Below are 20,176 nucleotides of genomic sequence, written 5' to 3'. Positions count from 1 at the left end.
GCTGTTTAAGGGTTTGTGTGACAGTGTGTCTACTGCCTGGCCAGTGTTTGGAAGTGTTTGCGTGATTGAACACTGGGTGTATCACATCTATAAACTTCCTAGCTCCGCCCATTACTTTACTCAGACCATTTGGTCTCCTGGGAAGGTTGGAATTCTCAACTCAGAGCCAGTAATTCCTGATATTTACTTCCGGACAAAGGAAGCTCATTAAACACCAGGCAGCACGTACACACAATCGAGGACTTTGCAACCTCAGGTAAAAGGCGAGGAGTTTTCAGCTGCTTCAAGCATTTCTCAAGGCCAGAAGCCTGAGACAGAAAACATATATTGTCAGAAACACTGGTCACATCGTCAGTCCTGAGCAGAACAAACAGTGATGACACACCCAACGGAGAACAAATATAAACCTCTCACTAAATCCCTTCAATAATCTTCCTTCCCCAAACTTGACACTGGCTGTGAAACATTGGGTGTGAGACACTGGGTGTGAGGAATGTGGGACACTGGGTTTGTGACACTGGATGTATGACACTGGGTGTGAGGAATGTGTGACACTGGGCGTGTGACACTGGCTGTGAGACACTGGGTTTGAGGAATGTGGGATATTGGGTGTGTGACACTGAACAAAGAACAAAGAAAATTACAGCACAGGAACAGGCCCTTCGGCCCTCCAAGCCTGCACCGACCATGCTGCCTGACTTAACTAAAACCCCCTACCCTTCCAGGGACCATATTCCTCTATTCCCATCTCATGTACTTGTCAAGATGCCCCTTAAAAGTCACTACCATATCCGCTTCCACTACCTCCCCCAGCAACGAGTTCCAGGCATCCACTACTCTCTGTGTAAAAAATCTGCCTCGTACATCTCCTATAAACCTTGCCCCTCGCATCTTCAACCTATGCCCCCCAGTAATTGACTCTTCCATCCTGGGAAAAAGCTTCTGACTATCCACTCTGTCCATGCCTCTCATAATCTTGTAGACTTCTATCAGGTCTCCCCTCAACCTCTGTCGCTCCAGTGAGAACAAACCAAGTTTCTCCAATCTCTCCTCATAGCTAATGCCCTCCATACCAGGCAACATCCTGGTAAATCTTTTCTGTACCCTCTCCAAAGCCTCCACATCCTTCTGTAGTGTGGCGACTGGAATTGAACACTATATTCCAAGTGCGGCCTAACTAAGGCTCTATAAAGCTGCAACATGACTTGCCAATTTTTAAACTCAATACCCCGGCCGATGAAGGCAAGCATGTCGTATGCCTTCTTGACTACCTTCTCCACCTGCATTGCCACTTTCAGTGACCTGTGTATCTGTACACCCAGATCCCTTTGCCTATCAATACTCTTAAGGGTTCTGCCATTTACTGTATATTTCCTATCTGTATTAGACCTTCCAGAATGCATTACCTCACATTTGTCCAGATTAAACTCCATCTGCCATCTCTCCGCCCAAGTCTCCAACTGATCTATATCCTGCTGTATCCTCTGATGGTCCTCATCACTATTCGCAAATTCACCAACCTTTGTGTCGTCTGCAAACTTACTAATCAATCCTGTTACATTTTCCTCCAAATCATTTATATATATTACAAACAGCAAAGATCCCAACACTGATCCCTGAGGAACACCACTTGTCACAGCCCTCCATTCAGAAACACACCCTTCCACTGCTATCCTCTGTCTTCTTTGACCGAACCAGTTTTGTATCCACCTTGCCAGCTCACCTCTGATCCCGTGCGACTTCACCTTCTGCACCAGCCTGCCATGAGTGAGCTTGTCAAAGGCCTTATTGAAGTCCATGTAGACAACATCCATTGCCCTACCCTCATCAATCATCTTCGTCATTGGGTGTGTAACACTGGCTGTGGGACACTGGGTCTGTGACACTGGAAGTGTTTTTTGAATTGATTTATTATTGTCACATCTATTTGTATACAGTGAAAAGTATTGTTTCTTGCATGCTATACTGACAAAGAATACCGTTCATGGACAAGGAAACGAGAGAGTGCAGAACGTAATGTTCCAGTCATAGCTCGGGTGTAGAGAAAAATCAACTTAGTGTGAGATAGGTCCATTCAAAATTCTGATGGCAGCAGGAAAGAAGCTGTTTTTGAGTCGGTTGGTACGTGACCTCAGACTTTTGTATCTTTTTCCCGACGGAAGAAAGTGGAATGTCCAGGGTGTGTGGGGTCCTTAATTATGCTGGCTGCTTTGTCGAGGCAGACAGAGTCAGTGGATGGGAGGCTGGTTTGTGTGACACTGGGTTGAGACGCTGGGGTGGCGTGCGATTCACCAAAACAATTCTGTGTCGAATTTGTGTGAAAACTGGAGTACTTCACGCTGAGTTTTTCAGTGGGAGTTCAGAGAAGAATCTCCCACACTCTGTGCACTGCAGAGGCCACCAGTGTGAATATCATTACATTTCAGAGGACAGGGCCTATCCTTGCTGGAGAGGTTGAAATCAGCGGGCTTCTGCTCATGCACAGTGGCCCCGAAGCGTCAGCCTCTCGTTTGCTGGCAAACTCGATCGCTGGCCAGACCGGGACCCTCGCAGTGCTGCTTCCCCAATTGTGGCCTCCCGTCCATTCGCGGGCCAGTCCTGAACACCCGCCCCCCCCAGTCCCGGGTCGTCCCGGTCTCCAGCACCTCCACCCCCAGCAGTGACGTTCCTCCCCACCCCACCCGCAGGCAGACCCCACCCTCCAGCAGACACCATTCCCCCCCCACTCCGCACCCCCCCCCCCCTCCGCCGGCAGATACCAATCTCCCCTGTACCCGGCTGACCATCCTACTCTGATCGCTGGCCTTCTGCCAGCCCCACCGTATCCTATGCAGAGTGGCAACGGGAACCCCCACCCCCCACCGATTGCCCCTAGTCCCCGCCCCCAATTGGCCCTGCCCGAGGACCCGCATTAGGCCCCACCCCAATTAACCCTACCCTTGGACACTGCCCCATGCCCGATGGTCAGGGCCAGGTGCCCCCTGGACATTGGCACTTTGCCCCTTGGCTGGCACTGCCAGGGTGCTCATGCCCAGTGGACACCATTCCTCCTGTCGTCCAATCCCCTAGGGGGCTGCGATTGCTCCCATTCACTCCAGCGAAGTCAGGTCGCCAGCTCTCCGAAAGTGAGGAGCTATTGTAATCCCCGCTGGAGTGAAACACTCTGGCGGGATGGGAGCGGCTAGTGGGCCCAGAGAACTCAGTCCTGGGCCTGCTAATAGCATTTCAATGGTATGGAAAATATGAACACTCACTGGAATCCCACGGATCGGCCGACGCGCAATTCTCCTTTGCTGAACTAAAAAGCTAGCGCAGCGGGATGGGAGAATCACGGCCTGGGTTTGTGACATTGGGTGTGCGACACTGGGTCTGTGATGTGGGCCTCAGTGGCAAGGCCATCGATTGTTGTCCATCCTCAATTGTCCTTGAAATGCCCTTCAGCAGTTTCTTTTCACTGAACCAGTCCTGGTGATTAATGATGTTCAAACTCAACATTCTGAGCACAGGAATCTAGTTATTAGCTGACGTTACTTGATCTTATTGTTCTGGAATTGAGCTGGATGTGTGAATATTTTCCAGATTTATCAGCTGCACTTGGATTTCCTCAACTCTTTCAGGCTGCTTTAGGGCCTAGCCATTGATCTTTTTTCTCTCGGACTTTTGGGCCTAGCGGTCTCTTGTTGCTAGGTAAATGTTCATTACCAATCGAATAAATCTATAATATGTTCAGCAGGCATCAGTCCCCCATGTGGATTGAGTGATATGGACATCACTTGGACCTTTGACCTGAACAATAAGATAATCAGGAGGAGCCAATGCTTTGATTTTGGATGTCTCCGTGCGTTTTTAGTTTACTTGTCCATCTGGTGGAAGAAGTGGTTTGTTATAATGAGGCCATGTTGAGCAGACTTTATCAGCAGGAGGGACCATTTGCATTGACTTTTCTCAACCTACTTTACCCAATGAATTTTCTCCAGCCCTGGGCATTGATGTTCCTCAGAAAGAAGAACTTTTCTCTTTTTGCGATGGTAGTGAGGACTTTATAAAGGTCAGACTAGATCTTTTCCTTAATGTCTTCATCAGTGTTAAGGGTCGGAGCAGAAGCACTGATAACAGCGGCATGTTGGTTAAAGCTGAGGTGAAGTGTTAGGAGTCTTTCATTTATACAACTGGGGAGTTGTGGCAAGATGTCCAGGATCCTATTCCAGGTAGCAAAACCATTTTTGTTGACACAAAGTCGCTCTTAGCCTTTCCTCTCCACCTGTCCCCATGACCCCATGCATTTACCATGGCCAATCCACCTCTCCTGCACATCTTTGGACTGTAAGAGGAATCCTACGCAGACACGGGGAGAACATGCAAACTCCACACGGACACCTAAAGCTGGAATTGAACCCAGGTGCTTGGAGCTGTGAGGCAGCAATGCTAACCACTGTGCTATTTGAACGATTGGTAGCAAACTCCTCCCAGTCATCAATGTCACTGTTACTGTGCTTCAGAGTGTCTTTGAACCCGGTGGGGGAGACACTTTTTGGCCACCCAGACACAGTGAAATGGAGTTGACAGGCGCTTTGCTGAATGCTGGTGGAGCTGGTTTAAAGAAGGATACAAGCGTTTGTCCAACAGGCCTCCCATTGAATCCAGAGGAGACACTGTTGTGTCACTGTGTGTGTGTCACTGGGTATGTCACTGTGTGTCACTGGAAGTGTCACTGGGTATGAGACACTGGGAGTGACATTGTGTATGTCAGTCACAATGTGTATCACTGAATGTGAGACACTGTGTCACTGTGTGTGTCACTGTGTGTGTCACTGTGTGTGCCACTGTGTGTGCCACTGGGTCTGTCATTGGGTGTTTGATTATGAATCTGCTGTGTCTGCCTGTTGGTATCTTTGCTCTGTTTTTGCTACATTTTCTCCAATCTTGTGTTTCACTCATTTCCTCAGCTTTAAGCGAACGTTCCCACAGTCCCTGACTTCCAGCATCCTGTTTACTGTTAAATCAAATAATTGGCAAAAATGTTTGCTGATGTCTGTGTTCCAGAGTGTCCCTCCTCACTGGGACCCAGGGGACTGGACTCTCTGTGCTGGGAGCAAGGGCAGAGTCCCTCTGTGCTGGGACCTAGGGGAACAGTCCCTCTGTGCTGGGTCTTAGGGGAACAGTCCCTCTGTGCTCGGACCTAGGGGCTCAGTCCCTCCGTGCTGGGACCTAGGGGACTAGTAACTCTGTGCTGGGACCTAGGGGAACAGTCCCTCTGTGCTGGGCCCTAGGGGAACAGTCCCTCTGTACTGGGCCCTAGGGGAACAGTCCCTCTGTGCTGGGCCCTAGGGGAACAGTCCCTCTGTGCTGGGCCCTAGGGGAACAGTCCCTCTGTGCTGGGGCCTAGGGAACAGTCCCTCTGTGCTGGGACCTAGGGGAACAGTCCCTCTGTGCTGGGACCTAGGGATAACAGTCCCTCTGTGCTGGGACCTAGGGGCCCCTCCCTCTGTGCTGGGACCTAGGGGGCCCCTCCCTCTGTGCTGGGACCTAGGGGACTCCTCCCTCTGTGCTGGGACCTAGGGAAACAGTCCCTCTGTGCTGGGACCTAGGGGAACAGTCCCTCTGTGCTGGGGCCTAGGGAACAGTCCCTCTGTGCTGGGCCCTAGGGGAACAGTCCCTCTGTGCTGGGGCCTAGGGAACAGTCCTTCTGTGCTGGGACCTAGGGGAACAGTCCGTCTGTGCTGAGACCAAGGGATAACAGTCCCTCTGTGCTGGGACCTAGGGCCCCCCCCCCCCTCTGTGCTGGGACCTAGGGGACCCCTCCCTCTGTGCTGGGATCTAGGGAAACAGTCCCTCTGTGCTGGGACCTAGGAGAAAAGTCCCTCTGTGCTGGGACCTAGGGGGCCCCTCCTTCTGTGCTGGGACCTAGGGACCAGTATCTCTGTGCCGGGGCCTAGGGGACTAATCCCTCTGTGCTGATGGCCAGGGGACTGGACTCTCTCTGCTGGGACCTAGGGGATCAGTTCCTCCACATTCGATCCACAGCTTTGCCTTTGCTATTCACACCTATGGACAGTCCACACTCAAACCTGTTTTAAAGTTGTGAGCATTCTTCAATCTCAGTCTCTGTGGTATAAACTATTGTCAATTAATTGACCCAGATCATAGTTTACTGTGTGTGCAACAATTTCCATCTATATATTCTCCTTAAGATAGGAAAATATCCCAGACCCTGGGATATCAGGAAATAATGACAGAAAAGGAGATACCTGGACAAGCATCCAGAAGCTTGGTCAAAGAGGCAGATTTAAGAAGGAGAGAGAGATGGAGAGGCAGAGAGGTGAGATGCAGCCCAAGAATGTGCCACCATTAACGGTGGAGTAAAGAGAATTGGGCACAGCTCAAGAGGCCAGAAGCAGAGGGAGGGAGAGCTGGAGTTTGGAGATTACACAGAGACAAGGAGGGGGTGAATTCACAGAGGGATTTGAAAGCATGGATGAGAATGGAGACACTGATTAATTGGGATGCAGTGTAGGTCAGTGAGCAAAGGGCTGATAGGGCAATGGGATGTACTGTGAGTTAAAACATGGGCAGCAGAGGTTTGGATGACCTGAAGAGTAGGGTGTGGGAGCGCTGCCAGGAGTGCACTGGAATAGTTTGTGTCCAAAGGTAACAAAGGGTGGAATCTCCCAAAACATTTCAAAGTGTCATCATGGTGAGAATAACAGAGTGACCTGTGCTGGTCTCTCAGACACCGTCCTCACCATAATCCTCCCACACTTAGTCACTTTTATGGAGAGTTGGGAGTTCTGCGCCAGTACTGAGGGCGGGGCCTAAACACGCCGGTGAACCCGGCTTCAGAGCACTCAGGCACCATTGCACAAGGACACCCCAAACTCACAGTGTACTGGGACCGTCCCCCCCTCCCTCCGCCCCACACAGACATTGGGACCAAACCCTTCATCTGGGCATGCTGCCCCATCCCCTCCTCGACATGGGGCTTGCCAGACGGTCCCCAGCATGCCCCCCACCATGGCCACCTCCATGATCTTCCCCTGCACAACCCCATCCTGGCACCCCCCCACCCCCACCTGCCCACAACCTCGGTCAGATAGCTACCGCATAGCCCCCCTTATCACAGTCCCTACTCAGGCCCACCCCCTTGACATTGCCCCAGGCGCACTGACGGTGCGCCTTGTCAACCTCTCCTTGTCAACCTCAGTGTATGTCTGGGGTGGGGGAAGAGAGGAGGGGCTTTTGTTTATTAATTTATGGGATGTTGAACAATAATTTATTGCTCATCCCTAATTGCCCTCGAGAAGGTGGTGGTACACCCACAGTGCTATTAGGGAGGAAGTTCCAGGATTTTGACCCAGCGACAGTGAAGGAACAGCTGACATATTTCCCTGTCAGTATGGTGAGTGACTTGCACCATCATTTAAGCTTGAGAACAAGTCCTGAATAGATAAGTCAGAGGAAAGGGCTAAAGTTGGGGTAAAGTGTATTCTGGGGGTATGCTGGCAAGAGGTGGGGTGGCAGATGATTAGGAATGGGCATGGGTTGGGTGGGTTGGCAGGCAGAGGAAAGGGGGTGGGCTGGACTGGATGCAGGTGGAGCACAGTTTGGGGATGTAGGAAGTGTTCCCAGGTCTTTCTTACAAAGCCAAACTAAGCAGCAACACAGGCTTCTCTTTATGGGGAGAGGCGGGCAGGCTCCTCTGCTTCCAGATTTGAGAACAGGCCTCAGTTGTGTTGCTGTGGTGTTAATGAGGCCCCGGTACCTGGCAGCTGGATGCCTGATACAAAGCAGCTTTGATAAACGCAGGGCAAGTGTGTCAGAGAGTGCTAAGGACTGGCAGAGGGAGCGAGCCACTAATTTGTTCAATGGTTACCGAGTTACTTTGGGCTGTCCTCACAGTCGGCGCTGGCTTCTCAGAGTCCGTCACAGTGAGGGTCTTGCTCCTGAGTGATGTTGTGATGTTTCATCAGGGCCTGTCGCGATCCTCTCTCTCACTGCCTGGGCCCCGAGTTCTGGAGTTGTCCCAGGTTCATTGTGCTGATATCCTGGACTAACTGTTCACCTCTCTCCCCCCCGCCCCCATAACCCCTCCGCCATCATTCTCCTCGCAGTAACATGGCAGACGCACTGGCAAGTGCCACCTGTGAGCGTTGCCACACGCACTTTGACCCGTCCGAGCGGATTGTGAACAGTAACGGGGAGTTGTACCATGAGAAGTGCTTCGTCTGTGCCCAGTGCTTCCGGCAGTTTCCAGGAGGAGTGTTTTACGAGGTAAGAACAGTCTTTGGCCTTACTGAACTAACAAACCTTCATTTCTATAGCGTCTATTGGGACCTCAGGCCATCCCTGAGCCAATGAGGTAGGTTTGAAGTGTAGTCACTATTGGAATGAGCACACAAGGTAGTCCAGGGTTCTGGTTGTAGGGGCACTGGGTACTGATGGCTCAGTCACACTGGGGTAAAACTAGGCCCAACCTAATCACCACGGCAGACCCCTTCCCCATTTTCACCCTACCCCCTGCAGACCCACTCCCTCGGCCCTCCACAGTCACTGTCCCCCTGGATGCACTCTCCTTGCAGACCATCCACCTGCAGACCCCCTCACAGATCTCCACCACTCTGGAGACCCTCTGCTCACGGTTAGGAATCCCATAGGTGCTGTGATAGCACACTCACACACACATTATCTCAGTGTCTCACTTGCTTGCGTGTGTGTGTTTGTGCACGTGTGTGCCCAAGTGTGTATGTGTCTATGTGTTTGTATTTGTGTCTGTGTGTGTATGTTCATCTGTACCTCACCTGTGTGTCTGTATCTGTGTGTGTGTGTGTGAGAAAGTCTGTGATACTGTGTGAGTGGCTATGTGTGAGTCTGAATGTGTTGTGTGAGTGTGTGTGAGAAAGTGTGTATCTCTATCTGTGTGTATGTTTGTGTATGTGTGTGAGAGCGTGTGTGTGAGTATGTGATTGTCTTTGGATTTGATTTGATGTATTATTGTCGCATGTATTAGTATACAGTGAAAAGTATTGTTTATTTCGTGCTATACACACCTTACATAAGGAAGGAAAGGAGAGAGTGCAGAATATAGTGTTACAGTCATAGCTAGGGTATAGAGAAAGATCAACTTAATGCAAGGTAAGTCCACTCAAAAGTCTGATGGCAGCAGGGAAGAAGCTGTTTTTGAGTCGGTTGGTACATGACCTCAGACTTTTGTATCTTTTTCCTGACGAACAAAGGTGGAAGAGAGAATGTCCAGGGTGCGTGAGGTCCTTGATTATGCTGGCTGCTTTTCCAAGGCAGCGGGAAGTGTAGACAGTGTCAGTGGATGGGAGGCTGGTTTGAATGATGGACTGGGCTTCATCCATGACCCTTTGTAGTTTCTTGCGGTCTTGAACAGAGCAGGAGCCATACCAAGCTGTGATACAACCAGAAAGAATGCTTTCTGTGGTGAGAATTGTAGCTGACTTGCCAAATTTCTTTAGTCTCCTGAGAAAGTAGAGGCGTTGGTGGGCTTTCTTAACTATAGCGTCAGCATGGAGGGACCAGGACAGGTTGTTGGTGATCTGGACACCTAAAAACTTGAAGGTCTTGACCATTTCTAATTCATCCCCATTGATGTAGACAGAGGCATGTCCTCCGCTACGCTTCCTGAAGTCGATGACTATCTCCTTCATTTTGGTGGCATTGAGGGAGAGATTATTGTTGTCACACCAGATTCTCTATCTCTTTCCTGTACTGTGTCTCGTCATTGTTTGAGGTCCGACCCACTATGGTGGTATCATCAGCAAACTTGAACATTGAGTTGGAGGGGAATGTAGCCCCTCCACATAAGGGGAGTATTGTAGGGGATACTCTCCTATGATGAGTAGGAGTATCGTAGGGGACTCTTACGATCCCTATATATGAGTAGGAGTATCGTAGAGGACTAAGGAGTATTGTAGGGGATTGAGGACTCACCCTTGTGGGGCACTGGTGTTGAGGATCGTGGAGGAGGTGTTGTTGCCTATCCTTATTGACTGCGGTCTGTGGGTTGGGAAGTCTAGGATCCAGTTGCAGAGGGAGGAGCTGAGCCCCAGGCCATGGAGTTCAGAGATAAGTCTCGTGGGAATAATGGTGTTGAAGGTTGAGCGGTTGTCAATAAATAGGAGTCTGACAGGGATGTCTTTGTTATCCAGGTGTTGAAGGGTTGGGTGTAGGGCCAGGGAGATGGTGTCTGCTGTGGACCTGTTGTGGTGATAGGTGAACTAGTGGATCCAGGCAGTCTGGGAGGCTGGAATTGATTTGTGCCATGACTAACCTTTTGAAGCAATTCATAATGAACATGTGTACATTTGTGTGTGAAAGAGTGAGAGCGTGAGTGTGTATGAGAGAGTGTGTGCGTATGGGAGTATGTGTGCGTGCGTGTACGAGAGTGTGTGTGAACGTGTGTGAGTTTGTGACTGTGTGGCCGGGATTCTCCCAAAAAAATTCTAAGTCCCCAATTCGCTTGAAAATAGGAGTAAATCCCGCCAATATTTTAGTGTGATTTCCAGAATGAATCTCCGACACTCAGTGCATCACAGAGTGCCTCATGGAGATTCACTCTGGAAATCTGTGACGTATTCCAGCTCAAGAGGCTGGCAGCATAGCGCTGAGTGGGCCACTGTGCATGCGCCAATCTGTCTGAGCCTCCCAATCATTGGCCTTCCGACCACCGCCCCATTCCGATCATAGAGTCATAGAGGATGGAAACAGGCCCTTCGGCCCAACTTGTCCATGCCGCCCTTTTTTATTAAAACCCCTAAGCTAATCCCAATTGCCCACATTTGGCCCATATCCCTCTATACCCATCATACCCATGTAACTATCTAAATGCTTTTTAAAAGATAAAATTGTACCCGCCTCTCCTACTACCTCTGGCAGCTTGTTCCAGACACTCACCACCCTCTGTGTGAAAGAAATTGCCCCTCTGGACACTTTTGTATCTCTCCCCTCTCACCTTAAACCTATGCCCTCTAGTTTTAGACTCCCCTACCTTTGGGAAAAGATATTGACTATCTACCTTGTCTATGCCCCTCATTATTTTATTGACCTCTATAAGGTCACCCCTCAGCCTCCTACGCTCCAGAGAAAAAAGTCCCAGTCTATTCAGCCTCTCCTTATAACTCACTCCATCAAGTCCTGGTAGCATCCTAGTAAATCTTTTCTGCACTCTTTCTAGTTTAATAATATCCTTTCTATAATAGGGTGACCAGAATTGCACACAGTATTCCAAGTGTGGCCTTACCAATGTCTTGTACAACTTCAACAAGACGTCCCAGCTCCTGTATTCAGTGTTTTGACTGGTGAAACCAAGCATGCCGAATGCCTTCTTCACCACTTTGTCCACCTGAGACTCCACTTTCAAAGAGCTATGAACATGTACCCCTAGATCTCTTTGTTCTGTACCTCTCCCCAATGCCCTACCATTAACTGAGTAAGTCCTGCCCTGGTTCAATCTACCAAAATGCATTACCTCGTATTTATCTAAATTAAACTCCATCTGCCATTCGTCAGTCCACTGGCCCAATTGATCAAGATCCTGCTGCAATTGGAGATAACCTTCCTCACTGTCCACCATGCCACCAATCTTGGTGTCATCTGCAAACTTACTAACCATGCCTCCTATATTCTCATCCAAATCATTAATATAAATGACAAATAACAGTGGGCCCAGCACTGATCCCTGAGGCACACCACTGGTCACAGGCCTCCAGTTTGAAAAACAACTCTCTACAACCACCCTCTGGCTTCTGTCAAGAAGCCAATTTTGTATCCATTTAGATACCTCACCCTGGATCCCGTGAGATTTAACTTTATGCAACAACCTACCATGCGATACCTTGTCAAAGGCCTTGCTAAAGCCCAAGTAGACAATATCAACTGCACTGCCCTCATCTATCTTCTTGGTTACCCCTTCAAAAAACTCAATTACATTTGTGAGACATGATTTTCCACTCACAAAGCCATGCTGACTGTCCCTAATCAGTCCTTGCATCTCTAAATGCCTATAGATCCTGTCTCTCAAAATACCTTCCAACAATTTACCCACCACAGATGTGAGGCTAACTGGCCTGTAGTTCCCAGGCTTTTCCCTGCAGCCCTTTTTAAACAAAGGCACAATGTTTGCTACTCTCCAATCTTCAGGCACCTCACCCGTGACTATCGATGATTCAAATATCTGGGCGAGGGGACCCGCAATTTCCTCCCTAGCCTCCCACAACGTCCTGGGATATACTGCATCAGGTCCCAGGGATTTATCTACCTTGATGGCTTTAAGACTTCCAGCACCTCCTTCTCTGTAATATGTACACTCCTCAAGACATCACTATTTATTTCCCCAAGTTCCCTAACGTCCATACTTTTCTCAATAGTAAATACTGATGAGAAATATTCATTTAGGATCTCACCCGTCTCTTGTGGATCCGCACATAGATGACCTTGTTGATCCTTAAGAGGCCCTACTCTTTCCCTTGTTACTCTTTTGCCTTTTATGTATTTGTAGAAGCTCTTTGGATTCTCTTTTGCCTTATCTGCCAAAACAATTTTGTGTCCCCTTTTTGCTCTCCTGATTTCTCTCTTAATTCTACTCCTACACCCCTATACTCTTCAAGGGATTCACTTGATCCCAGCTGCCTATGCATGTCATGTGCCTCTTTCTTCTTCTTGACCAGGGCCTCAATATCCCGAGTCATCCAGGGTTCCCGACTTCTGCCAGCCTTGCCCTTCACTCTAAGAGGAATGTGTTTACCCTGAACCCTGGTTAACACACTTTTGAAAGCCTCCCACTTACCAGACGTCCCTTTACCTTCCCACAGACTCACCCAATTAACTTTTGAAAGTTCCTGCCTGATATCATCAAAATTGGCCTTGCCCCAATTTAGAATATTAACTTTTGGGGCAGACCTATCGTTCTCCATAGCTATCTTAAAACTAATAGAATTATGGTCACTGGTCCCAAAGTGATCCCTCACTAACACTTCTGTCACCTGCCCTTCCTTATTTCCCAAGAGGAGGTCAAGTTTTGCCCCCTCTCTAGTCGGGCCATCCACATACTGAATGAGAAATTCCTCCTGAATACACTCAACAAATTTCTCTCCATCCAACCCTCTAATACTATGGCTGTCCCAGTCAATGTTGGGAAAATTAAAATCTCCGACTATTACCACCCTATTTTTCTTGGAGCTATCTGTAATCTCCTTACATATTTGCTCCTCAATTTCCCGCTGACTATTTGGGGGCCTATAGTACAACCATATCAAAGTGATTTCCCCCGTCTTATTTCTCAGTTCTACCCATATAGACTCAATGGCCGAACCCTCGGATATATCCCCTCTCAGTACGGCCGTGACGCTTTCCCTAATCAAAACTGCAACTCCCCCTCCTCTCTTACCTCCTGTTCTATCTTTCCTATAGCATCTGTACCCTGGAACATTGAGCTGCCAGTCCTGTCCCTCCCTTAGCAATGTTTCAGTAATTGCTATCATATCCCAGTCCCACGTACCCATCCATGCCCTGAGTTCATCTGCCTTGCTCGTCAGGCCTCTTGCATTGAAATAAATGCAGTTTAATCTGGACTTCCCTTGCTCTCTGTCTTGCTTCTGTCTGATCTGTCTGGTGCTAGGATTACTGACACTGCCTTTACTAATTAATGTGCTCTATTTAACTTCCGTGCTGTTCTCAAACCTCTCTTCTGTCTCCCTACTGCTTTTGATCCCACCCCCCTGCCAAACTAGTTTAAACCCTCCCGAGTAGCTCTAGCAAATCTCCCCGCCAGGATGTTAGTCCCCCTCCAGTTTAAATGTAACCCATCCCTCTTGAACAGATCAGCCCTTCCCCAGAAAAGATCCCAATGATCCAAAAATCTAAATCCCTGCCCCCTGCACCAGCTCTCAAGCCACGCATTCATCTGCCTAATCTTCCTATTCCTACTCTCACTAGCACGTGGTACCGGTAGTAGTCCTGAAATTATTACCTTCGAGGTCCTGCACGTTAGCCTTCTGCCTAACTCTCTATATTCACATTTCAGGACCTCATCCCTTTTCCCACCTATGTCGTTGGTACCAATATGTACAATGACCTCTGGCTGCTCATCCTCCCCATTAAGAATGTCCTGCAACTGCTCAGAGACATCCTTGACCCTGGCACCAGGAGGCAACACACCATCCTGGAGTCTCGATTGCGGCCACAGAAACGCCTGTCTGTGCCTCTAACTAGTGAGTCCCCTATTACTACTGCTCGCTTGCTCTTTGCCCGACCCTTTCCCACAGCAGAACCAGCTGTGGTGTCACAGGCCTGGCTACTGCTGGCCTCCTGGACCTCCTTGGGCAAGCCCCCCCCCCCCCCCCCCGCCCCCTGCCCCCACATCTGGCCAGCCCCGATCTCCTGAGCCCCCTCCTCAACCCTAGCAGCCCCCACCCCTGGCAGCTCTGACTCCCCGGCCTCCCCACCACACGGATGGCCAGCCCCTCTCGCCATCCTCCCTCTCTCTGCTTGCAATCCTGATTGCAGAGTGGCAGTGGGACCCCCCTCCCCCACCGAATGCCCCCTTTGCACTGCCCAATGTCTGGTTGGGATCCAGGCTCGCACTGCCAGGGGGGGGGGGGCACCCTCCTCTTACCCCCGACTTCCTGGGGGGGCCTCATTAATTTCTCTGCCCTCCACTGGGATCGGTCACCTGTTCCCCATTAGTGGGGAGTAGAAACATAGAAAAACTACAGCACAAACAGGCCCTTCGGCCCCACAAGTTGTGCCAAACACATCTCTACCTTCTAGACCTACCTATAACCCTCCATCCTACTAAGCTCCATGTACTCATCCAGGAGTCTCTTAAAAGACCCTATTGAGTTCGCCTCCACCACCATTGACGGCAGCCGATTCCACTCACCCATCACCCTCTGTGAAAAACTTACCCCTAACATTTCCCCTGTACCTACCCCCCAGCACCTTAAACCTGTGTCCTCTCGTAGCAGCCATTTCCACCCTGGGAAAAAGCCTCTGAGAGTCCACCCGATCTATGCCTCTCAACATCTTATACACCTCTATTAGGTCTCCTCTCATCCTTCGTCTCTCCAAGGAGAAAAGACCGAGCTCCCTCAGCCTATCCTCATAAGGCATGCCACTCAATCCAGGCAACATCCTTGTAAATCTCCTCTGCACCCTTTCAATCTTTTCCACATCCTTCCAATAGTGAGGCGACCAGAACTGAGCACAGTACTCCAAGCGGGGTCTGACGAGGGTCTTATATAGCTGCATCATTATCCCCAGACTCCTAAATTCAATCCCTTGATTGATAAAGGCCAGCACACCACACGCCTTCTTAACCACCTCCTCCACCTGCGGGGCCGATTTTAGAGTCCTGTGGACCCGGACCCCAAGGTCCTTCTGATCCTCTACAGTACTAATAGTCTTTCCCTTTATATTGTACTCCTTCATCCCATTTGACCTACCAAAATGGACCACGACGCATTTATCTGGGTTGAAGTCCATCTGCCACTTGTCCGCCCAGTCTTGCATCCTATCTATGTCCCTCTGTAACTTCTGACATCCCTCCAGACTATCCACAACCCCACCAACCTTTGTGTCATCGGCAAACGTACCAACCCATCCCTCCGCTTCCTCATCCAGGTCATTTATGAAAATGACAAACAGCAAGGGTCCCAGAACAGATCCCTGGGGCACTCCACTGGTGACCGACCTCCATTTAGAAAAAGACCCATCTATACCCACTCTCTGCCTCCTTTGGGCAAGTCAGTTCTGGATCCACCGGGCAGCAGCCCCTTGGATCCCATGCCCTCTCACTTTTTCTGGAAGCCTTGCATAGGGGCCTTATCGAACGCCTTGCTAAAATCCATATAAACCACATCTACCGCCTTCCCTTCGTCAATGTGTTTAGTCACATTTTTGAAGAACTCCACCAGGCTCGTAAGGCACGATCTGACCTTGATAAAGCCATGCTGAGTATTCTTGAGCATACTAACCCTCTCTAAATGCTCATATATCCTGTCCCACAGGATCTTCTCCATCAGTTTACCAACCACTGAGGTTAGACGCACCGGTCGGTAATTACCTGGGCTATCTCTATTCCCCTTCTTGAAAATAGGAACCACATCCGCAATCCTCCAATCCTCCGGCACCTCTCCCGTCTCCATCGACGACGCAAAGATCATCGCCAGAGGCTCTGCAATCTCTTCCCTCGCCTCCCACAGTAACCTGGGGTACATCCCATCCGGACCCGGCGACTTATCTATCTTGATGCCATTCAAAGATTCCAGCACAACCTCTTTCTTAAAGTCCACATACTCAATCCTTTCGGTCCACCGCACACCCGCAGTACATCCACCCATGTCCTTCTCCTCTGTGAAAACCGAGGCAAAATACTCATTGAGCACCTCTGCCATTTCTACTGGTTCCGTACAGACTTTCCTGCCTTCGCCTTTTATAGGCCCTACCTTCTAGACGGCTCTATTCCGTCACGTCTCATCCTTTTACTCTTCACATATTTATAGAACGCCTTAGGGTTCTCCTTAATCCTACCTGCCAGGGCCTTCTCGTGACCCCTTCTGGCTCTCCTAATTTCCTTCTTTAGTCCCTTCCTACAAGCCGTATACTCTTCTAAATCCCTATCTTTGCCAAGCTCTCTGAGCCTTTTGTACGCTTTCCTTTTCTTCTCGACTGGGTCCCGCACAGCTTTCGTGCACCACGGTTCCTTTAACCGACCAACACCTCCCTGTCTGCTCGGAACGTTGTCCTGTAGAACTCTAGACAGACATTCCTTGAAAAACTGCCACCTCTCTTCAGTACATTTCCCCGAGAATACCTCCTTCCAATTTACTCCTCTGATTTGCTGTCTAATGTCTTCATATTTCCCCTTACTCCATATAAACACTTTCCTCGCTTGCATGATCCTCTCTTTTTCCAATGCAAGCCTAAAGGAGATAGAGTTATGATCGCTATCCCCAAGATGCTCTCCCACTGAGAGATCTGACACCTGTCCAGGTTCATTGGTCAGTATCAGATCAAGTACAGCCTCTCCTCTTGTAGGCTTGTCCACATGCTGTGTCAGGAAACCCTCCCGAACACACCTAACGAACTCTTCCCCATCCAATCCCCTTACCCTAGGGATATTCCAATCTATGTTTGGGAAATTAAAGTCTCCCATCACAACAACTCTGCTATTACTGCATCTCTCCAGGGTCTGTTTCCCTATCTGCTCCTCCACCTCCCTGCTACTATTGGGCGGCCTATAGAAAACTCCCAGCAAAGTGACCGGCCCCTTCCCACTCTGAACTTCCACCCACAGAGACTCGGTGGACAATCCCTCCACAGCATACACCTTCTCTACAGCTGTGACACTATCCCTGATCAGCAGTGCCACTCCACCCCCTCTCTTGCCTCCCTCCCTGTCCTTCCTGAAACATCTGAATCCCGGCACCTGGAGTATCCAGTCCTGTCCCTGAGACATCCAAGTCTCCGTAATGGCCACCACATCACACTTCCAGGCATCGATCCACGCTCTGAGCTCATCCCCTTTATTCACTATACTCCTGGCATTAAAGTAAACACATCTCAATCCTTTGGTCTGAGCTCTCCCCTTCTCTATCCCCCGTCCATCCTCCCTCTTGCACTGCCTATAACCCTTCCCTGTTTGCGAGCTAACTTCCTCGCTCCCAGTCACCTCGTCTCGATCCCCTCCCCCCAACCTATCTAGTGTAAACTCTCCCCAGTAGCCTTAGCCAACCTTCCTGCCAGGATATTGGTCCCCCTGGGATTCAAGTGCCACCCGTTTTTTGTGTACAGGTCACACCTGCCCCTAAAGAGGTCCCAATGGTCCAGGAACCTGAATCCCTGCCCCCTGCACCAGTCCCTCAGCCACACATTCATCCTCCACCTCACTCCATTCCTTTCCTCACCTTCCCGTGGCACAGGCAGCAATCCTGAGATTACTACCTTTGCTTTCCTCCTTCTCAGCTGTCTCCCTAATTCCCTATACTCTCTTTTCATAACCCCTTCCCCCTTCCTACCCACATCAGCGGTACCAATATGTACCGCTACCTCAGGCTCCTCTCCCTCCCACCTCAGGATTTCTGGGTCTCGCCCAGCGACATCCTGGATCCCAGTCCCAGGGAGGCAGACCACCATGCGAGACTCCCGCCTGCCTCCGCAAAATCGCCTGTCCGTCCCCCTGACTGTCGAGTCCCCGATTAATACTGCCTTCCTCCTCTTTTCCTTAGCCCTCTGAGTTACAGGGCCGGACTCCACCCCGGAGACACAGCCACTGCTGCTTCCCCCAGAGGGGCTGTCCCCCCCAACAGTACTCAGGCAGGAGTACTTGTTGTGTAGGGGCACATCCACCGGGGTGTTCTCAATCACCCGAGCTTTACCCTTCCTGGCCATCACCCACTTGGCCTCCTCCCGTGGCCCTGGTGTGACCACCTGATGATAGCTCGTCTATCACCACCTCATTCTCCCTTAACAGCCTAAGATCCTCGAGCTGCAGTTCCAGCTCCCTAACACGGTCCCTCAGGAACCGCAGCTCGACACACCCCTCACAGATGTGGATGTCCGGGAGGCCAGGTGCCTCCAGGACCTCCCACATCCTACACTGGGAACAACACACTGGCTTCACACTCATATTTCACCCTTTCTACCAGGGTACACAGAGAAAAGTAAATTAGAAATAAAGAAAAAGAAACTCACCCCTGCTCGCCCTTTCCCCGAAGCCCTGTGAGCCAAAGCCCTTACAGCTTTCACTCTGCTTCCCACTCACTCCCCTGCCCGCTCCTGACGCTGCCCGCTGTATACTGCGGCCTCCCTTTTATACTTTGCGCGCTTAGAAAACTACAACATGTCCACCCACGTAGTTGTGAACCCCGCTGGAATGAACCACTCCCAGCAGTGGTGGGGAAGCGGCGGGGGGGGGGGGGGGGGGGGGGGGGGAGGCAGGGAGATGCTAGCAGACCCGGAGACTTCAGTTCCAGGCCCCCTAATGAAAAGGAAATCCCAATTTCCATATTGTAACCAGTTCCATGTCGATTTCCAGCATGGAGCTGATTACGCTGGAAATCTTGGGCTGGGAGAAGCATGGAGGCCCGGGCACCGAGCGGGAAACCTGCGAAACGGCCTCTGCTGATGTCTCCCAGCCCACTGCTCTGCTAAAGCAGCTCAATGGGCTGTGAGAATTGCCCCCCATGTGTCTGTGTGTGAGAGAGAGAATGTGTGAATGAGTGTGAGAGTTTGAACATGACTGAGTGAGTGTGATTGTGTGTGTGTAAGAGAGAGTGAGTGTGAGTGTGTCTGTGTGTGTATGTGTGAGAAATTGAGTGTATGTGTGAGAAAGAGTGAGTGTGAGAGTGAATGTGAGAGTGTGAGAATGGAGTGTCAAGAGTGAGTGTGTGAGAGTGAATGTGCAAGAGTGAGTGAGAGAGTGTGCGAGAGCAAGTGTGCGAGAGTGAGTGTGTGAGAGTGAGTGTGTTCAGTGTTGTGCAGAGCAGTCCAGGCTGCGGTTTTGATGTTCTAATTGTATCAGTGATATTGTGCAGTTGTTGATCTTTATTTCCTTTCTCTCAGTTTGAAAGCAGGAAATATTGTGAACACGATTTCCAGATGCTCTTTGCACCTTGCTGTGGACAATGCGGTAAGAATGGGGACAGTAATACTCCAAATGTTAGACCCTGTTAGATTATAGTGTGTGCGAGTGTGTGTGCGAGTGTGTGTGCGAGTGTGTGTGCGAGTGTGTGTGCGAGTGTGTGTGTGTGTCAGTGAGGGAGCGTGTCAGTGTTTCAGTGAGAGAGTGTGAGCGTGTGTGTCAATGAGTGAGTGTGAGTGTGACTGTGTCAGTGAGTGTGTCATTGTGTTAGTGAGTGAGTGTGTGTCAATGAGAGTGTGTGAGTGTCATTGTGTCGGTCAGTGAGTGAGTGTGTCATTGTGTGAGTGAGTGTGTGTGTGAGTGAGTGCGTCAGTGTGTCAGTGAATGAGTCATTGTGTCAGTGAGAGTGTGTCAGTGAATGAGTGTGTCATTGTGTCAGTGACAGTATGTCAGTGAGTAAGTGTGTGTCAATGAGAGAGTGTCAGTGAGTGAGTGAGTGTGAGTGTCAGTGAGTGAGGGTGTCAGAGAAAGCGTGTCAGTCTGTCCGTCCTTCTGTCTCCACATGTGTGAGGCTAC

At 50.1% G+C, this 20,176-nt stretch overlaps 1 protein-coding gene across 2 annotated transcripts in view; it reads left to right on the top strand.

Moving 5' to 3' along the window:
* Nucleotides 1-20,176, top strand: part of LOC144491419 (LIM and senescent cell antigen-like-containing domain protein 2) — a 249,554-nt gene that overhangs the window by 74,730 nt on the left and 154,648 nt on the right. For both annotated transcript variants that reach the window (XM_078209216.1, XM_078209217.1), the window contains 2 exons: nucleotides 8,109-8,268; nucleotides 19,582-19,648. In XM_078209216.1, coding sequence (XP_078065342.1) covers nucleotides 8,109-8,268; nucleotides 19,582-19,648 — 227 coding nt within the window. The remainder of the gene's footprint in view (nucleotides 1-8,108; nucleotides 8,269-19,581; nucleotides 19,649-20,176) is intronic.

This window comes from Mustelus asterias, chromosome 3 (genome assembly GCF_964213995.1).
Source record: "Mustelus asterias chromosome 3, sMusAst1.hap1.1, whole genome shotgun sequence".
Lineage (NCBI taxonomy): Eukaryota > Metazoa > Chordata > Chondrichthyes > Carcharhiniformes > Triakidae > Mustelus > Mustelus asterias.
This window is presented reverse-complemented; position numbering and strand designations above follow the sequence as displayed.